At 44.4% G+C, this 19,722-nt stretch overlaps 1 protein-coding gene across 1 annotated transcript in view; it reads right to left on the bottom strand.

Annotated features, from left to right (window-relative positions):
- Positions 1-11,714: 11,714 nt before the first annotated feature.
- Positions 11,715-19,722, bottom strand: part of LY86 (lymphocyte antigen 86) — a 228,132-nt gene continuing 220,124 nt past the window's right edge. The window contains exon 5 of the mRNA XM_085606613.1: positions 11,715-11,798. Within this exon, the coding sequence (XP_085462739.1) occupies positions 11,715-11,798 (84 nt within the window). The remainder of the gene's footprint in view (positions 11,799-19,722) is intronic.

Here is a 19,722-nt window from a genome sequence, read left to right as displayed (position 1 = left end):
TGAATCAATCAATCAAGCATTTGTATAGCGCGCTACTCACCCGGAGGGTCTCAAGGCGCTTGGGGGAGGGGGGTCCGCTACTGCTCGAACAGCCAGGTCTTGAGTTGCTTCCTGAAGGAGAGGTGGTCTTGGGTCAGGCGGAGGTGGATGGGGAGGGAGTTCCACGTCTTGGCAGCCAGGTAGGAGAAGGATCTTCCTCCTGTTGTGGCTCTTCGGATGCGGGGGACGGCGGCGAGGGCGTGGCTGGTTGATCGAAGTGAGAGTGTAGAAGGTCAAGCGGTCGTTGAGGTATCTTGGGCCTTGGTTGTGGAGAGCTTTGTGTGCGTGGGTGAGGAGTCGGAACGTGATTCTCTTGTTGACGGGGAGCCAGTGCAGGTTTCTCAGGTGTACGGAGATGTGGCTGTGTCGGGGAATGTCCAGGATGAGGCGTGCTGAGGCGTTCTGGATGCGCTGGAGTCATTTCTGGAGTATGGCTGTGGTTCCGGCATAGAGGGAGTTGCCGTAGTCCAGTCGGCTGGTGACGAGGGCCTGGGTGACCGTCTTCCTGGTTTCGGTGGGGATCCACCGGAAGATCTTACGTAGCATACGTAGGATGTTGAAGCATGATGCGGAGACGGCGTTGACTTGTCTGGTCATGGAGAGGGAGGAGTCCAGGACGAAGCCCAGGTTGCGTGCGTGGTCTGCTGGTTTGGGTGCGCTGCCAAGGGCACGGGGCCACCAGGAGTCGTCCCAGGCGGAGGGTGATGATTCCAGGATGAGGACTTCCGTCTTATCTGAGTTCAGTTTCAGGCGGCTGTTCGTCATCCACTCGGCTATGTCTTTCATCCCTTCGTGTAGGTTGGTTCTGGCGGTGGCAGGGTCGTTGGTGAGGGAGAGGATCAGCTGGGTGTCATCGGCGTAGGAGATGAATAATATAGGAATACACAAATGTAAGTTTTTGGAGTATGTCTGTATTGTTTTTCTCTTTTCCTCAGAATTTAGTAAATGAACACAGACTTCCTTAGCTGCTTCAAATAGTGTAATAGGTCCAGGGTTTTTACTCTCAGATAGATGAAGCGGTTCTTGGGAGCCTTGCTAATACATGGGGCGCCCCAAAACTAGGAATTATTTTGAGACTATCCTCTCTGTTGATGGATTATTTCTGTGCCTTGTCTAAAGACCTTTTGTTCTGTCCACCAATAGATATTTGCTCCCTTACAACCATTGCCAGAGGGGCCCGGACATCAGATCCAGTCTGAGGAGTCAGCACCAGTCCAGCTTGAAGCCAAGGTGAAAGCAAGCAGCACAGGCGTTGCTGACAACTAGAACCTCAGTGAAGGTAGAAGGCCGGAAGCACTGGGATGTGAAGTGTGTACCCCTGCCACTGTCTTGGGCGAAAGACGGGGTCACAAATCAGAAAGGAGAAGTTGTGGATCAAGTTTTTGGTGCCCAGCTGAGAGAGTCACAGACCGACCAGAATGGCAAGGAGGCTTTTGCTTGAGGTGACCTCCTTTGAAACAAGGTTTGCTTCAGGTACTTCAGCATCACGCCCCTGAATGCTGGCTGTAAAGTCTGCACCTTTGTTTGTTGATCAAGAGATACCTGGGCACACTGGATATAATCTGTGGCCCCAACGAAAGAGCAGTGTGCCAGAGGAGCAATACAGGAGCCTGCCTGTGAGGCTCAAACGGACACAGGGAGAAGACTCCCCTCTGGCTGGTTGTACAGCGGCTTCAATTTCCCAAGGACTTCATTTTGTTAGTAATGTACCCCTTAAGTCGTCCCATTTTTGAGGAGGAGCAGCCTTTTGTGGCTCCTCGTCCTAATTCCTATGGATGGCCCTGTGTGGTCCTCCTGGTCCTCTGCAGCCAGGATTGTTTTTGTAATAATTTGTCTGACTGCTTTAATATTTGCATTAGGAATAATGTTTATTCTGCAAGAGAAACGTTCTTCTGAGCAGTTGACAAATGTTACTTTGCCCTCCTCCTAAAGTATATTAATTGATACTCTAGCCCTCATAAAAAAAATATTGGAAAAGTCTATTGAAAATGTTTTTTTTTATATGTGTTCTCCTGATACCTGTATGTTAATTATGACCCAATGCTCTGTTCCCTTTGTACCCCTGCTTATACCTTATATATGCCCGCTTAACAATATTTAGAATGAGAAATGCCCACCTAGCAATGGATTAGGATATTGATGAATTTATGAGAATAAATGTGCAAAATATTTTCTATGTTCCTTCTAGATCATAGGAATGTATTTAGCTCATGCTAAAAGGACCGTCTGTTAAAGATTGCAGGTATTGCTGTTAGCATGAGCTAAAAGCCATTTTGTTCCTGGCAGCCATTTTAGTTAGCCATGTGCTTTCTCCCTCTTCCAGAGCCTTGCACATGCTCAGAAAGGCCTAGCTGGTAGAATGCACCTGCTCCTAGTATAGAACTGTCAGGCTATTCTTACTGATGTGAGGAGTCTAGTTTCCCCTCCCACTTTGTTGAGCAAGCAAATTTTGTATACCCATATTAGTCAATAAGCATGCTTGTATGTGCCACGACCTCCCCTTGGTTTTATGCTAACTATGTAACCTATCCCTATCTAAGGCCCCTGTTCTCTGTACTCCTTAGAATGCCTCCTACAGTGGCCTGAGGGTACTGTGTGACGCAATCTCCCTCATGTGAGGTTTATAAATATGTTTTCTTGATATTACAGCTTCCGTGCCAATCTCTTCTTTGTTGGTTTTAAGGGCCAGGTGTATCAGTGAACCCCTTAGAAGGTTTTTATTTCTTCAGTTGCACTTTCTGGAATTGGAATAGCAATTATAACCCCTACGCTATCCAACACTTTTCTTACTGTTGCACTCTCTGGAGTGGGAATAGTAATTTTTACCTCTATGTTATCCAACACTTTCCCTACTGTTACATTCACTGGAGTGAGAATAGTAATTTTTACCCCTACGCTATCCAACACTTTCCCTACTGTTGCACTTACTGGAGTGGGAATAGATATTTTTACCCCTACGCTATCCAACACTTTCCCTACTGTTGCACTCTCTGGAGTGGCAATAGCAATTTTAACCTCTACGCTATCCAACACTTTTCCTACTGTTGCACTCACTAGAATGGGAATAGTAATTTTACCCCTACTCTATCCAACACTTTCCCTACTGTTGCACTGACTGGAATGGGAATAGTCATTTTTACCACTACGCTATCCAACACTTTCCCTACTGTTGCACTCTGTGGAGTAAGTATATATATTATTTTTTATATGTATATGTTTAATTTATTTTAACATTATATGTATTAGTTGTTATTTTTAAACATGTTTTAATGTTTTTAACTATGTTTCTTTTAATTATATGTATTATTTACTTTATTTTACATTATTTTTTTAACATTTAAAAAAACCAATATTTTTTACAACGATATTTTTGACATTGATATTTTTTTTCTCGATATTTTTGTACTTACCATGATGTAGATACGATGTCGATATTTTTGAGTTCGATATTTTTGCGTCGATATTTTGGTACCTCGCTATTCGGTCCGTCGATATTTTGTCCGTGATCCGTCTGCTATACCACTCTGGAAGGCCAATGCTGTAACCCTCTGCCTCACAGGTTAAGGGGATCTTAGAATTATCTGTGTATGCGAATACCTGGAGGCCATGTGTATGGATAAGTGTAGCTAGCAGAACCACATAGACACTGAAGAGGTAGGGTGAAAGGGCAGACCCCTGAGGGAAACCAGAAGAGATTGTCATATCCTGTGAAGTAAATGAGGAATGGCTAGAGTTAGGCAGAAGACGTAAACCAAATCAAGGACTCTTTTCTTTTACCAATGCCAAACAGCCTAGTTATTAGGAGGCCATGATCGGCCATTTCAAACACCTCTACACGATCCAATCCAAAAGGATCACGGCATTGACCATGTTGCTTCATACCACCATTCGGAGTTGATCAGCACAATAACTACGGCCACTTCACTGCTGAAATTGGGATGAAATACCAGTCCAGGACTTTGTTTTCCTCCAAAAAGGCAGAGATACATTTTGTCAGATGGTTGTCCCGGTGCTCACTTGGCGCTTGCAGCAGGAATATAGAACATTAGTTGAGTGATTATTTGGTAAGCCCCTGTTTTTTGTTAAAGAGAGAGAATGATTGTCTCTTTAACATCTTTGGGCATCCTACCTGCTGCTGGGAAACATTGAGGATCATACGTAAAGACTCAGTGGTGAGAGAGCAGAGATAGTGTAATATGTGGATTGGAGAACATTTCTGAAGATACCCAGATTTAATGGTCTAAATTGCCTTGGAGACTTCTTCCTCTTCAGCAGGGTAAAGGACGTTAGCAGCTGAAATGGTGTGTGGGCAGAATGAAGAGAGGTGACAAATCTGTCCTTTGCAAGAGCCTTCCTAATGTTAGCTGTGATTTAGCTTAAAAGCTGGCTATCCTTTACACGACATATAAACTGAACATGTGAACAAAAAACACGTATGAAATGAATGCACCTTACACACGTTTTAGAAAATGACAATGATTTTGGGAAAACATATAGTATGAGCACTGTAAAAAAGCCCTTAGATTTGTAAAAATAGAAGACTATCATATACTGTGTGTCTAACTTGCCTTACAGTTGATTTTTTGTATAAGATTTTAAACCATGTTGAAATGAAAACTAACAAACATTTATTTTATGAAATGCAGTTGTTCTGCATTGCCAGTGCAGGACTATTGATCAATGTTTTTGGACCGATTAAACTTCTTCAGGAGGTTTGGACTTCCTGTTGCCATCTTATACCTCTACAGCATTGTATTAAAGGTGGTGTAATTAAACTTGATCACTAATTTGTGAATTGGTTACCAATTCCTAGTCCTCGTTGGGTAGCCAACATTCAATACCCTAGTTTCCCCACCCCTCAATGCGATGAGTAAGATACATCGGAGGATCAAATAGAGAAGATTGTTAATGTTAATGTTAATGTTATGGGGGATTTATAGAGCGCACGGCGCTGAAAGATCCCCTTGAAAGAGAGATAGTAGGCGTTCTAAACCACAATGTCCACCGTTACTGCTGGAACAGCCAGGTCTTAAGCTGGCGTCTAAAACTAAAAAGCTCCTGTTCCTGTCTGAGGGCGAGAGGAAGAGTATTCCATAATCTTCCCACAACCACCTGAAAGGAGCGACCTCCCTTCCTAGTCCGCAAAAATTTGGGCACCAGTAACAGGTGTTGTGTTGATGACCTCAGAGTCTGGCCGGGGTGTAAGGAGTGATTTTTTTCCTGATGTACTGAGCCCCACTGTTATGAAGAGTCTTAAAGGCCAGCACAAGAGACTTGAAGATTATCCTGTTCTTCACTGGAAGCCAGTGTAAAGCTTCTAAATGAGTCGTCATATGGGTCCTAGGCCCTACCAGAGAAATGGCTCTGGCGGCCGCATGTTGAACAACCTGTAGGCGACCCAACAAATAATTTGGGATTCCCAGGTATAAGGCATTTGCATAGTCCAGCCTAGACATAATCAAGGCTTGGACCACCGTTTTTCTGTGGGACAGGGGAAGCAGTGGTAGAAAGTTTCTCAACATTCTTAACAGTCCAAAGCACATGCCGGCCACGGATTGCACCTGTGACTTCATAGAAAGATCAGAGTCAAGCATGACTCCCAGATTTTTAACTGTGGTAACTGGGCTGGCAGGTGGCAGTTGATTCTGAGGCCACCAATTCCGCCATTCATCCCCAGGGGTGTGACCGAAGAAGATTATTTCGGTTTTGGTGGAATTGCAAGACAATTGATTTTGTCGAAACCAGTCAAACACTTTTGTCAGGCATAAATGGATTAAGTTTTCATTGAACGACTCGTCCTTCTCACACGTAAACAGCAATTGGGAGTCGTCAGCATAGGTTATAACATGTGCCCCATATTGTTCTGCGAGGGGTGCCAACGGTGCCATATAGATATTGAATAACGTTGGGCTCAGAACTGAGCCCTGGGGCACTTCTACATTCATTGTAGGGATATTCGCAGAAAAAGGGGGAGACCACACAGATTGCTGACGGCCTTCCAAAAAAGAGGAAAACCACCTGGAAACCGTGCCCCCAATGCCACATTCACTGAGTCTCTGTAGGAGTCCTCCATGAGGCACGGTATCAAAAGCCGCCGAGAGGTTCAGCAGTATCAATACTGCCTTACCTCCTCTATCAAGGCTAGCTTTGATAGTTTCAGTGACTTCCAATAAAGCCGTTTCAGGGCTGTAGTTAGCTCTGAAACCGTATTGGCTGGGATGAAAAGCCTTGGTGGTCTCACAAAAGTCAGTGATGACCACATTCACGTACTTCTCCAATGCCTTGGCAAAAAATGGAAGTAGTGTTATGGGCCTATAATTGCTTACCACTGCAGGGTCCGCTGAAGGTTTCTTCAGGAGGGGAATAATCTTACCCTGTTTCCACCTCACTGGGACCTTACCGTCTAACAGGGACAAATTCAGGACTTGATTCACAGCTGGGTTCAAGACCTCAGCTACAGATGCCATTATTTTCGCAGGACAAGGATCTGATGGTGACCCGGACTTAAGTGCCTTCATGATGGCAAGCGAGGTCTCCAGGGACATAGGGGGGAAATCCAAAAGCATATTTTCCCTAGAAAATCCTTTAGGATCTAACACAGCATCCTGACTCATACAGATAAATTTAGCAAATGAGTCTTGAATGGACTTAATTTTATCGAAGAAACATTTTGCAACCTGATTCGTCCATTCAAGGGTAGGAGTAAAAGGGCTCTGAGTGACATTGGGAGAGGAAAAATCTTTCACAATTTTGAACAGTTCTCGACATCTGTTTCTGGCTTGGTCAATTTTAGTGTTTAGAAAGCTTTTTTCTCCTCCCGGACTTTAGCATAGTGAGCTTTGAGAGCTTGTTTGTATATATTTCTTCTTATAGGATCGAAATCCTTTCTCCATAAACGTTCAAGGCATTTGCAAGCCCTTTTACTTGTTCTTAAAGCCTCCGTGAACCAGGGCGCTGAAGTTTTACCCTGTACGGAAATACGCATCTTAGGTGAGACGAGATGAAATGCCCAGTTATGGAGCCAGTTTTCCAGAGCGTGCGTCCCCTCTTCTGAGGACCCCCTCACAAGAACAGGATTGCAGTTCAGTATTTACGCCAGGGAGTCAGGCGTTATCTGCTTAAAAGATCTATATTCTTTAGCTTGTTGAGTATAATGAGGCTGTATTCTACTCGGAATCATTTTAAGCCTAAAAGTAAGCATAAAATGGTCAGACCAAACAATTAGAAGGGGGTTATCTAATACAATATTACAGGTAGAGAAAATCTGGTCCAAAATGTGACCCTTTTCATGAGTGGGAGACATCACATACGGAGTCAAGCTGAGAATATCCAGGGATTCGCACAGCTTCTTGGTCTCAGGGTCATCCTTTTGATCTAGATGTATATTAAAGTCCCCGAGGACCAGGCATTGACTGAATCTAGTTACAATATGTGCAATAGCATGGCCGATGGACTCCAGAGAGCGTCCAGTCGGCCCTGGCGGTCGATAAAGGATCACTCCGGCAACTGACTGGTTGGCAGATATCTCTAAGTGAAAACCTAAAGTTTCAGCTCCCTCCAAGTCGGTGATAGATATAGACGCGCAGGGGAGAGACCTCTAATGAATAATCGCTACCCCCCCCGCCTCTACTTTCCTGTCTATCTTTCCTGATTATCGTATAATCAGGATGTATAGCATTTGCCAGAGTCGGATTAGATCCCTCATGAAGCCAAGTTTCTGTAATAAACAGAACGTCCGGCTTGGCATCCGAAAGGAGATCATAAAGTTGTAATTCATGTTTCTTGATGGATCTGGCGTTAATCAAGATAGCTGCAAGAGTTTCCCTGGTCACATCATTTACGAGGGTTTGTGAGCGAAGTGTATGGTCATGTTCCCTAAGAGCACATCCCGCTCCTAATCTTTGGACAGCCTTCCAGTTACAAGCGTTACAATGTAGTGGTTCAGAATCAACCAGGAGCTTAATAGTGGAATGGCACATTGTCTGCCTACCAATCGTTAAAAGACTGTCCCTGCTATATGTAACGCTGTAAAAGCTCATACCTCTATGTCCTCTAGCGGGTCTGGCAGAGTTCCCGGCGCCGGCCGCCTCCGGGACGCTGACGGGCGCAGACGGGCACAGATGGACGCAGACAGGCGCAGACGGGCTTTCCTAAAATACAACGTTAAATATTTTGGGTCCAGGTAAAATGCTGTATTAATCAATTAATCAGTAAGGTTTGTACAGCGCGGCTTGTCACCCCGGGGTGTCTCCAGGTGGTGGGGTTCTGTGAGCCCTGGTCAAAAATCCATATCTTGAGTCTGCTCCTGAAATCTTCCAGCGAGGAGAGGTGTGCAGGTGGAGGGGATCGGCTACATCAAGGCGAAGATTGCTGCTTTGCCAGTAGCAGAATCTCCTAAGTTTCTTAAGCCTTAAAAACCTCTATAAGAGTATAATTAGCGGATAAGGTTTTCCAGGAGTACCTTTCCTCCTGCTCATTTTGTATGTTTGTAGTCTAGCTCTGAATTTGACTCTTTCCTTCATTTTTCACTTTTTCTATACAGAGGTTTGGTATAACAAGGAACAATTTTTAAATATTCCTTTATTCTAGGTTTGACTTCTGACAAAGAGTCTCTTGCCGAAATAATCTAATTTACAGATAGTGTCTGCGTCATTGTGCACAAAATTGTTAGGACTGCACAGGTTCAGTTGATTCTTTGTGGTTGAGAGAGTGATCTTACACAAATTAGGTAGGAGTAAAACATGAACCATTGTACATATATTTTTCTTCACAGCCGAAATATCTTTCGCCCTGGAAAACTCTGTAACCCACAGCCACATTTAACTTGTCCTAGGTTCAACAAGAGGACATTTGTGTGCTCTTCCAGTTGAAAAACAACCTGTAAGTCTCAGGTGAGGACTAATAACCTGATTGGTCTGTGTGCTTTCACTCATTTCTGTACAGTGGTCAATCCTAGAATGCCCCCACCTCCGTGGACATCATTTAAGAGTCACCTGGAGTTACTGCTACAACCCCTGGCATGCCCCTTGAAACCCCTGGCACTGCCTTTGCGACTCCTAGTATCAGCAGTGGTAAAATCAGTGGGAGGAACAAAAGCAGCTCGTCCTTATGGACGTTGGTGGGGGCTTCACTCACCTCTTTTTTTGTCAATTTTTTAATATACTAATAATGAATAATTTTACATTATTTGCCTTCAGTTCAATCAAAAATGGAATACAAATAGCTGGAATATGACTTTCACTGGCAGCTGAGGTAAGTAAAACATTTTTTTTAATGTATGTATGTTCTGTGCGTGCTTGCAGTTTTAAGTGTGTTTATGTAAGAGAGAGTGTGTGTATGTGTGTGTGCATACGTAGGGAGAGTGTGTTTATGTATGAGTGTGTTTGTATGTGGGAATGCTTGTGTATGTATAAGCATATGTATGTGTGAGTGAAAGTGAAGGTCAAGGGGCATGTGAAGTCACTTCCACTACCTCTGGTATTTTGGTGAATTGATGTCCATGCCCACCTCAATCCCTAACAATCGCAGAATGTTCTCTGTCGTAAGGAAACAAAGATTAATTAAAGATAAACATTTTACCTCTGGATGCTTTTTGAGAACCTAAGTACACCTTCGGTGCACTTCTGTTTTTCTATGGGTCCGATAACTCTATTGCTAACACAATCCTCGGCCATTCATTTGATTTTCTGGCAAGCCCAAGGAAAAAGGCCTGCTAAGGTAGGCAGAGGTTATAATAATTTTACCAGTATGTGAAAAATGACACAAATTAAAATAAGTGCTTTAAAGCACATTTTTTGGTACATTCTACTTTCCTATGCAATTGCTTGTGTCCGTGATGTCCCTGTCGATCAACAGGAACTAATAGTCATTGTAAAGTTGTAAACTAGACTTTTAAGTGCTCACTTACTTATTTTAAAATGGGTGTTTTCTGCAATTATATACATGATGATTTATAGTTAAGTGGTAACGATGAATCCTCGAATGTCTGGTGGAGGTATTATATCCGGAACAAAATCCACCTCTGGAATTTCCGCTACAGCACTACGCTTATGGCGAAGAAAATTCCATGGGTGGATTTGTCACTATGGGCAAGATGTATGAAAAATCAGTTTTGCGAGTCCTTAATAGCGATTTTTAGTGAATCGCTATTAAGGACTTGCAAAATGGAATGTATGTAGGAATCGCAATAATAATTGCGATTCCTTAATTGCGAATCGCAAATAGTGATTCGCAATGAAGGAATACCGTCCCATTCATTTCTATGGGCCTAGAGGCCCATAGGAATGAATGGGAAGGCATTCGCAATTTGGGAGTACCCGTTAGGTACTCCCAAACCTCGAATGCAATTTTAAGGGTGCAAGGGTGTCAAAAGGACACCCTGTTGCACCCCTGAAATATGTATCTGTGCACATGTGGCGCCCTAACTGCATTTTTCAAAGAAATCGCAAATTACCACCAACTTGAAGTTGGTGGTAATTTGCAATTTCTTAGAGTAAATTCGCACAACTTGGGTGATTCCTACATTGCATTTAAGGAATCGCAATGTGCGATTTCATAAATGCATTTGCAAAATAGGGAATCGCAAAATACGATTCCCTATATTGCGAGGGCCTTTTGGGATGATACATCCCAAAAGGCTTTCTCCCGTTCGCAAATGGGCCGATTCTGAGAATCGACCCGTTTGTGAATGGGAAAACCATTGATACATCTGGCCCTATATCACACATGGAGGAGTAGCAAGTGTTTTTTTTATAAGGTGGTTCGTGCCTCCAGGCATTGGTCTGCACCGGGGTGTATTGAAGCAAGCGCAATGATGAAGCATGTCACAATATTGTGAGTGAGGGCAGTATTTTTTCACTGAGCACGTACCGCCTTCTAAAAATCACTCGCTATTCCTCCACGTGGGATACAGTTGTACTTGGGGAGGCCGGAGTAGTGAGAATATGCCTTTCCCCCCTTCCATTTGTGTGATAAACTGGATTTGTTACTACTCAACCCGAAATGAGGCTCCACGTTGTAATCACCAGCCTCTATGGGTGCATTCTAGTTGCATCTGATCTGCATTCTAGGACAAATGAACAGATTTGGTTTGGTGGTGACACCTATCTAGAATATATTACACAGGGGTGGATGTAGAGTGAAAAAGTTAAAAAAAAGTGGAAAACGGAATGTAGTCAAGATGGCTTAGCAAGTTTACTGTTATCTCCGGCATACAAAGTGATCAGCTGGTTATCAGTACAAATCGTGACAATAATGACTCAAACTTTCAACCTGCTGATGTTAGTAAACTGATGTTTATTAAATTGGGCACTAGTAACATCTGTAAATTAGAGCACATAGCAATGTCAGAAGTAAGGTATGAAGCACTATATAAAAACTAATTATTACTTTGGCACGATTCAGGACATGGCCCGCAATCCACAAACCTGCGACATCTTCAGACCCAAGTGTGATTGAAATGGTTTCGCTTCTGTCTTACTACACAGCAGTTCGGCCAGCCATTTCATGATATTCTTGCATTATTAAACATACAAACAAGGGGAAATAGGCTGGTCTTTGATTCTGCTCTCCTCATCCTCACCCATTTCTGAAATTTTATATAGTTCTCTGCACAGTGGTTGTATTGTATTCTATACAATTATTTTTACAATTTCCGTGAAAAACAACAAACAGAATCAGCGGCTAAAGATGGTGACGTTAGCACAGGCGATAAGATATTGGTTTTCATTGTACAGTTCCAGGTTTATCACATAAGCTCCCTGTGGGAAGAGAAAGTATAAATTGAACATCAAAATGGTAAAATGTAGCCATGAATGTACTGACATGTTTTTGCTGCTTCTATTACAATTATTATGTTTTAATCTTATACTTGCTTTTGGCACTCATATGTGACCCTCTCATGGACCTTCATGTAAGCGCAAAAATGGGCGCAAATGATTTATGCGTCTATTTGTACCACTTTGCGGATTTAGAGGCAAGTGCAAATTGCATTTGCTAATGCTTTGTGCTCACACTTACCACCAATTTTTCCCCATTTGTGGATCTGCGCAAAACAGATATGAACTTCCATTTTGCACGAACCAATTCTGCATTTTTCTCATTTTGTCCTTGCACATACCACAACTTTGGCTGATGATGAACATGGAAAGGAAGAAATATTCCACTTTAAATGTGTACTGAATCTGTTTGCGTGCGCTATTCCCCAGCCTAACTCGTGATAAGTGCAAGTGGAAAAGGTTTGCATTCTTTTTTCCCTTTTTTTGCGCAGACTTATCTATCAGGTACAAAAACTCGAAGCGGAATTAGTGCAAATGTGATTTACTCCGGGGTTAGTTCGTTCCTTATTTTTGCACATGGGTTTAGATTTGGGTGTATTTTCTTACTTTGAATAGTTTATCGTGGCTGTTTCATATCTTACCAAAGTCAATGTTCTCGTAATTTTTTACGTCTGAGCATACGGACATGAACCTAGAATTCTACTTTACTGTTGGTAGAGTTTATATTCAATCCAATTTCAAAATGTACTCCTACTCTTTAGCAGCCTGCATGAGTGAGTTGCTTCCCCCAGATCCGATGATGTTTAGCATAATTCAACAGACATAGTACCCTTCCAAAATATTAATTATACACTATTATATGTTCATTCCCTCCTTACACTCCATTTATCCTAAGGTGTGCACAATGCCTTGTGCTGATGATGACCCGTGGATCAATCTTCCAAGGTTGAAATGCCATTAAACGCATAGACAAGTGGACAGTTGTGTCTAAGATATACGGTGGCAAGATGTTGGAAATTAAACAGGACATTTCACAAATAGAGAAAAAGGACCATAATTTTCAATTTACCGAGGGGCACACAATGACTTTTTTGAGAGCACCCATAAACATATAAAACATTGAGCGGGAGGATCTAAGGAGAGTTAAATGCAACTTCTACTCACAGCATTGCCTGTGTCGATTAAATTGCGTTCTGTAAGGGGCTACGTACATCTAAAAGGTATACATGAAAACTTGCCTCTCACATTGCTCAGTGACCCTCTCTGAAGACGGGATGTCCTAAATTGCAGTGGCGGCTCCTCTGCTAAGGAGGAGGAGCGTCGCACCCATTGCTTTTTTGCAGTGAAACACAGAGAAAATGAAATGATAAGAACTCGTGTTATTATCATTTTGGTTATATCCTACTTCCGCCCACAGCTTTGCGTGAGGGAGCGGGGACAGGGGCAGGGGATGAGTAGTAGCACCCTCCTAAAGTATGCAATAATTGCTTGGACAGCCCTCTCGGGTCGCCCAAAACAGTCTTGAGCACTTTGCATGTTCTCCATGCAGGCTGCATTACAGCCTACGTGGAGAACATGCCAGGCCTCCAGTCAGCGTCTAAACATCGAAACACGGCGCTCAGACCAATAACAATGCTGCTGAGGCAGCGTTGTGATTGTCTGACTTTGAGCCTGGGTGTTCTTCCTGTGGCCGAGCAAGGGAAGGACTACGAGGAGAGACGTGGCGAGGAAGTGGCGAAAAGATACTTTTTTGTTTTGTTTTGTTTTTTAATAGCCGCTTCCCCTCCGTGTTCTCCCCACTCCCGCTTCCACTCCCCTACCTCCCGCCTCCTTCCCCGCCCACTACTTCCGATCCGTGCCGGCCGCCGCTGCTAAATTTAGTGAAATTTGCCGGGACAGATGGGGGGAAAACTGGGACTGTCCCAGTATATCCGGGACACTTGGTCAGTCTATTAAGATTATTAATTGGTCACATCAACTCCAATTTATTTGTGCTTCTTTCTACTTCTTTTTTTTATTTTTTATTCTTTTTTATTAACATTCATTGACATCAGATATACAGTACAGAAGAGGCAGTATAATTTTACTTGGTGAAGACAATAAGCAACAGTTCTTTGTGACATTATATTTTATGGCGAGTTACGGGGTAAGGGCATCATCATGGTCAATGCTACGTGGCGGACTGCATATATCCCCTCGGTATCAGTTCCATGGGCCCCATGTTCGGGATCATTTTTTAGGGCAGCTCCGGGCCATGTAGACCGTCTTTTCTCTATGCATGCACCAGTCAAGGTCTTTTTCTCAGGCATCTACTGCGGGTGGTTGCGCCGCTCCCCATAGTTGTGCAATGTTCCTCTTTGCCAACATCAATCCCAGTGTAGCCAACTGTGTTTGGTGACTATTCAGATCAGTCGGTTCCCATATGTTCAGGAGGCACCTACGTGGCTCTGGGCGAAGGACTAAGGTGAGTCTGTCACTTAATATGTTGTAAATTTTCCGCCAATAGGATTGTATGTGTCTGCATTCCCATATTCTGTGCATGAATGTACCTGATTGGCCTCACCGTCTCCTACACTCTCCTCCCTCAGCCCTCTCCATCTGTACCAGTAGGGGCCCTGTAACATACACTCTGTGGAGGATTTTGAGCTGTACAAGCCTAAGTCGTGCTGAGATTGCTACCACTCTTGGGGAGGATACTGCCTCCTACCATTCTTCATCGTTCAATTCGATGCCATCCATTACCCATTTCTCCAGCAGTGGCTGCAGGGGATCTGCCATATTATTGATAAATTTCTTATATATTAGTGATATAGTTTTCTCGGGTAGGTGACCATCCAACACTCTATCTTCAAACTGCGAGAACTCAGGAGGGGAGGAGCCACTCGTGAGGAGTGATTGCAGTGCATGGCGGACTTGTGTGTAGCGAAATCTCTCTGTGTTGGCTAACTCGTGTTGGAGTTGTAGAGAGGCGAACGTCTTCACTTTGCCCTTCTCCCACATGTCTTTAATTTGCGAGATCCCAATGAGTTCCCACTTATCAAATCCCTTCGCCTCCATAGATTACCCATCTTTTCGGAGTCCCATAAGAGAGTTGCTAAAGTCAGTTTATGCTCCCATCCGAGGGTTTTAGTGGTGAGATGCCAGATGTTAACTGAGTGTTTAGTAGGGCCTGTCAGTGGGTATTGGTCAGGTTTTGAGTAGAGCGCCCTGTTATATAATTTCCACCCCGAGAGGAGCCATCTGTCCACGTTATAATCGGGGTCATCAGGGCGACCATAGGTACCATGATTGATGGCCGCAAGATGAGCTGCCCAGTAGTATTTTTTTATATCTGGGAGGCCAATACCCCCATCATACCAGTTCAATGTGAGCTTGTTCAGTGCGATGCGTGGCTTCCCGTCCCACAACAAATCCCTCTGTAGGCCCTTGATTTCTTTAAAATATGTAATCGGGACAGGATCTAGTGAATTTTGCAAGGCAATACAAAAAATGGGGTAATTACATCATCTTAAAAAGGGCCGCTTGGCCCAATACCGAGAGAGGAAGTGCTTTCCAACTAGCTATATCTCGTTTGAGCCTCTGTAGCGGAGGGAAAAGATTGCGATTGTAGCAGAGTGTTTGGTCCAAGGAGATAAATATTCCTAAATATTTGAAGCCCACTGTGCTAATTTGTATAGGGCAGTCTCGCAGTGGAGATGGAGGGTCTCCCTTGAGGACGTATAGGAGGGACTTATTGCAGTTGACGGAGAACCCAGAATATCTGCCAAAAATTGCTAGGATATCCAGGACCGCTATCAGGGACTTCCTAGGTGAGGCCAGGTACAATAGTATGTCATCTGCGTAGAGTGAAACACGGTCCTCCCAACCTGGGGACCAACGCAACCCTCGTACCACCGGGTCCCTCCTAATCCATGCAGCCAGTGGTTCCAAGGCAAGAGCAAACAGGAGAGGGGAAAGCGGACACCCCTGATGGGTCCCTCGACTCAATGTAAATGTGTCTGATTTTTTGTCGTTGACCATGACTTGTGCCATGGGTTCAAGATACAAGAGACTAACCCATTGAGTGAAGCCCGGACCAAACCCCATTTTCGCGAGGTCTGCCCAGAGGTATGGCCATTCAATAGTATAGAATGCCATGGTCACATCCAAGTATACAATTACAGCTGGTTCTTGCATGTGGCCACTCTTCCCAGCCCCCCGTGGACTCTGCACAGGTTCAGCGCTGTGTTTCGATGTGGCATGAAGCCTGACTGATCCGGGTGTACTACGCCCACAATCGTTTTTACTAGGCGATTGGCCCGGAGCTTGGCCATATTCTTGGGCTCTGCGTTTAGGAGTGAGATAGGTCTGTATGAGGCACAGTCAATTTTGGGTTTACCCACTTTATGAATGGTGACTAGTGTGGCTACCCTTTGGTCCACTGGCAATATCCCCCGCTCCTTGCTTTCATCAAACATGGCTTTTAAATATGGGGCTAATTTGTCAGGCCTAAGTTTGTAGAGTTCAATGGGAATGCCATTGGGACCGAGGGCCTTCCCTGAGTTTAACGATCGAATTGCCTGCGCTATTTCGTCCGTCGAGAAGTCACTTTCTAAAAAGTTACGGTCTGCTTCAGAGAGAGTGGGAGTTTTATGTCTCGCAACAACTCATGAGAGTCCTCCTCAGTATAAGGCGCCACGGCTGTGTACACAGCACTAAAGTGGCTGTCAAATCAGTTTGCTATATCCTGCGGGTCCGTTATGGAAATATTACCTGTACCCGCGAGTTCTGGAACCAGTCTGCTCGCCCACTCCCTTTTATTGAGCCAAGCTATTAGTTTTCCCACCTTGTCTCCCAGGTCGTATATTCTGCCCAGTTTTTCCCTCCCCAGACTTTTAGCCCTGTCAGTTACTGGTGCCTTATAGTCATCTTGTTTGAGGCTTAGCTAGTGGAGTATCTCTGGTGTGATCTCAGTTTCCAGTTCCCTTTCTAACCGGTAGATCTCTGCCTCAACTTCCGAGATCTCTTTCTGTCTGTCTTTCTTCATTCCAGCGATTAGAGACAGGGTTTGGCCCCGGATTACTGACTTAAAGGCTTCCCGTAGAGTCTGGGAAGAGTCCACCGTCCCCTCCTTCTCCTGAAAGTAGTTATCTACGGCTTTGACAAGGTCCTTACGGACCACCGGATCCCGGAGGTACCACGGGCTTATGGGGACAATTCTCCCCACCCTCGCTTGGTTAAGGACTAAGTGCACCCACACCGGGGAATGATCAGAGATGCCTCTGGCTAAGTGCCTGCTTTCGTGGATGTGCGCAGTTTGTGTGGCGGGGACTAGGATATAGTCTATGCGGGAAAAACTGTGGTGAGCCCCGGAGTGGATAGTATGTTGTATTTTTCCTGGGTTGTACGTTCTCCACCCTCCTTTCTACTTCTTGTTACTTGTAAATCAGGCTGTGTGCCACTTCACTCCCTTATTTCATTGCCTAAGCAGTTTTTGAGCACTGTGCAATATCACTTTGTTGTTAATATAATGCATTGGAAGTGGGATGAATAATATAAATGTTTATTCCAGCGATCTGTCTCTTTCAGATTCTATCATTATTGAAAAATCACTATTAGTTTGTGTTGGACTTTTGAAAAGGCAGGCATAATGTTTTTACAATGTAAATTATATAATAATGGATACGGATAGTTTATGAAGTGTCCCTTCTTCTAAGCAAGATTTGTAAAACAAGTTTCGGATGAACCATTGATTTTGTTGTATGAAGTGACCCAGGTTAATTTCTTAGGGTAACCCTTATTTTGTTATATTATACCGAAAACAACAACTGCTCCTTTCCAACCACCCTACATGCAGCAGCCTGCCTAGTCTCAAATGCTAAAAAAATCAGACCATTTTACCCTGATCTTAAAACAACTACACTGGACTTCCCTATAGGCATGCGTCAACTTTAAGATTGCCTTCCTACCTCACAAGGCCCTCCAGGCTGTGGTTGCTTCCACCTACCAGGGTCGGATTGGGAAGGCGGGCAGTCGGGCATTGGGCGATGGGCCGGTCCCTCAGGGTCATCCGTCGCCAGTGTCATGGCCACTCCCTTGCCACGCTGTCAAACTGAGGCTGGAGGCCTGATGTTGTTCTAGCCCTTACGACATTCTCACCTGGGTCCCCTGCCTCATGTGTCCGGCTTGACACAGAAGCTGTGTCATTTCCCCGCTGGGCAATTACTATCAGGCTATGGTGGGTGTGGTGGGACCTATCAGAGGGGGCAAGTCTCATCTAAGCCCCCCTGGAGTAGCAGGATCAGCCGTGTGCTTTTCTTGACCCCCCTGGCCTGGTTATATCCAGGGCCACTGGAATTAAGCGATTGTGCGGCCGCACCGATTTTTGCATATTTATTGAATTGCCGCATTTGTAACATAAAATATAATCTGCAGCATGATATGTGGATTTTAACAACAAAAATGTGTTTCTAGCTCAAACTGTTTAAAAGTTACTAAAACTGCAGCGACATGTTGCCTCCAGTGGAATGCCGTTTGAAAAGCTGGACTGGTCACCTTTCTGTTGCTCATTGGTATATTTCAGTGTTAAACAGGTGTTTATAAGGTGAAACCAATGCCCAGGCAGTGTTCAGAAGTTTAAAAATGCTGAAATAAAGAAGTAATACTATTAATGTGCCGCATTATGCTGCTTAATTTGCCTTTTCTTACCACATAATTTACTCAACCCTGCTGCATAATTTGGCACTCTCCTGCCGCATAATTCCAGTGACCCTGGTTATACCCTATGGCTATTATGGGACGGAGAGGTAGTTAGTAAGAGAAGTGGCCTGGTTAGGGGCCAGTTGTTGTCACCTCGGTCCCAGTGATTTTTAGGCGTTGATGGAGGAGTGGGGCCCCGCTGTGAGGTCACCTTTCCCAGAGGGAAAAAAAACATAGGCTGTAGCGTTAGGGTCTCAGAGCTGCTGACGTTTGAACTGGGGAAGTACTTTCGAGTTCCACCGCCAGCTCAACATCTAGGAATTCTGGGCAAATCACTTAATCTACCAGAAATAAAAATGAATTTGTGTTATGTAGCTGGCGCTCATGGTAATTGCTCCAATGCCTTTGGGCCGAGTTCACGCTATATAAAGCTGCAAAAAAATACTTACCATTTGGGAATGTGGGCCACTTTTTATGGGAGTGCCCGGGCTTAATGGTGATCCCAATCAGACCCTGCCACCTTCATAACAAATTTCACACTGCCATAGACGAAAGAGTGAAAAGGATAAACAACATCCTCCTATTTGAGATTCTGTCATGTTTCCCTCACAATTTCACCCCACCAAAGGAAAAATTCAACAAAATGCAGCAGGCGCATCTAAGACCTCTGAGCCGGAGGCTGAGATCACGTATACCGCCAGCTTCTCTCAGGTTCTCACACTGTCAGTTTAAAGGAAAGTGCGGACTGGGGTGAATGTTTGATTTGCTCTGCATTCTGTCCATCATCTGTGTGTCTTTTGGTTTCTCACCCTAAGTGTGCCGGGTATGTCCAAACGTGGGTTCCGGGCTCACTGTGCCACTGGATTCAAGCGAGCCTGGCTGATATGGGGTGATGCCCTGAAACCAGTCCCAGGTTGCTTGTTTCTGGTCCAGGGAGGACTGTTATGTTGGGGCCCTAGGCCCTTATGCTCGGTAAAGGAGTGACACAGGACGCATGGCTGGGGTAGTGGGTTAACTGGCCTCGAGCACGTACGCTCGGCCCTTTTATTAGCAGCGTCACCTGACCCAGTGACGTCTGTGGTAGGTGGGTGTATAGTGGGATACACACATAGGAACACTAGAATGTGTCCCTGCTATGACACTACATTCCTCCCAATTTTTAATAACAAAAACCCAGAGTCAATGTTCAACCTAGGGGAGAAAGAAATATATACATAGATGTAATACA

The sequence above is a fragment of the Triturus cristatus genome, chromosome 5_2 (genome assembly GCF_964204655.1).
Source record: "Triturus cristatus chromosome 5_2, aTriCri1.1, whole genome shotgun sequence".
Taxonomy (NCBI): domain Eukaryota; kingdom Metazoa; phylum Chordata; class Amphibia; order Caudata; family Salamandridae; genus Triturus; species Triturus cristatus.
The sequence above is the reverse complement of the archived record's forward strand: the minus strand, read 5'-3'. Positions and strand labels throughout refer to the sequence as shown.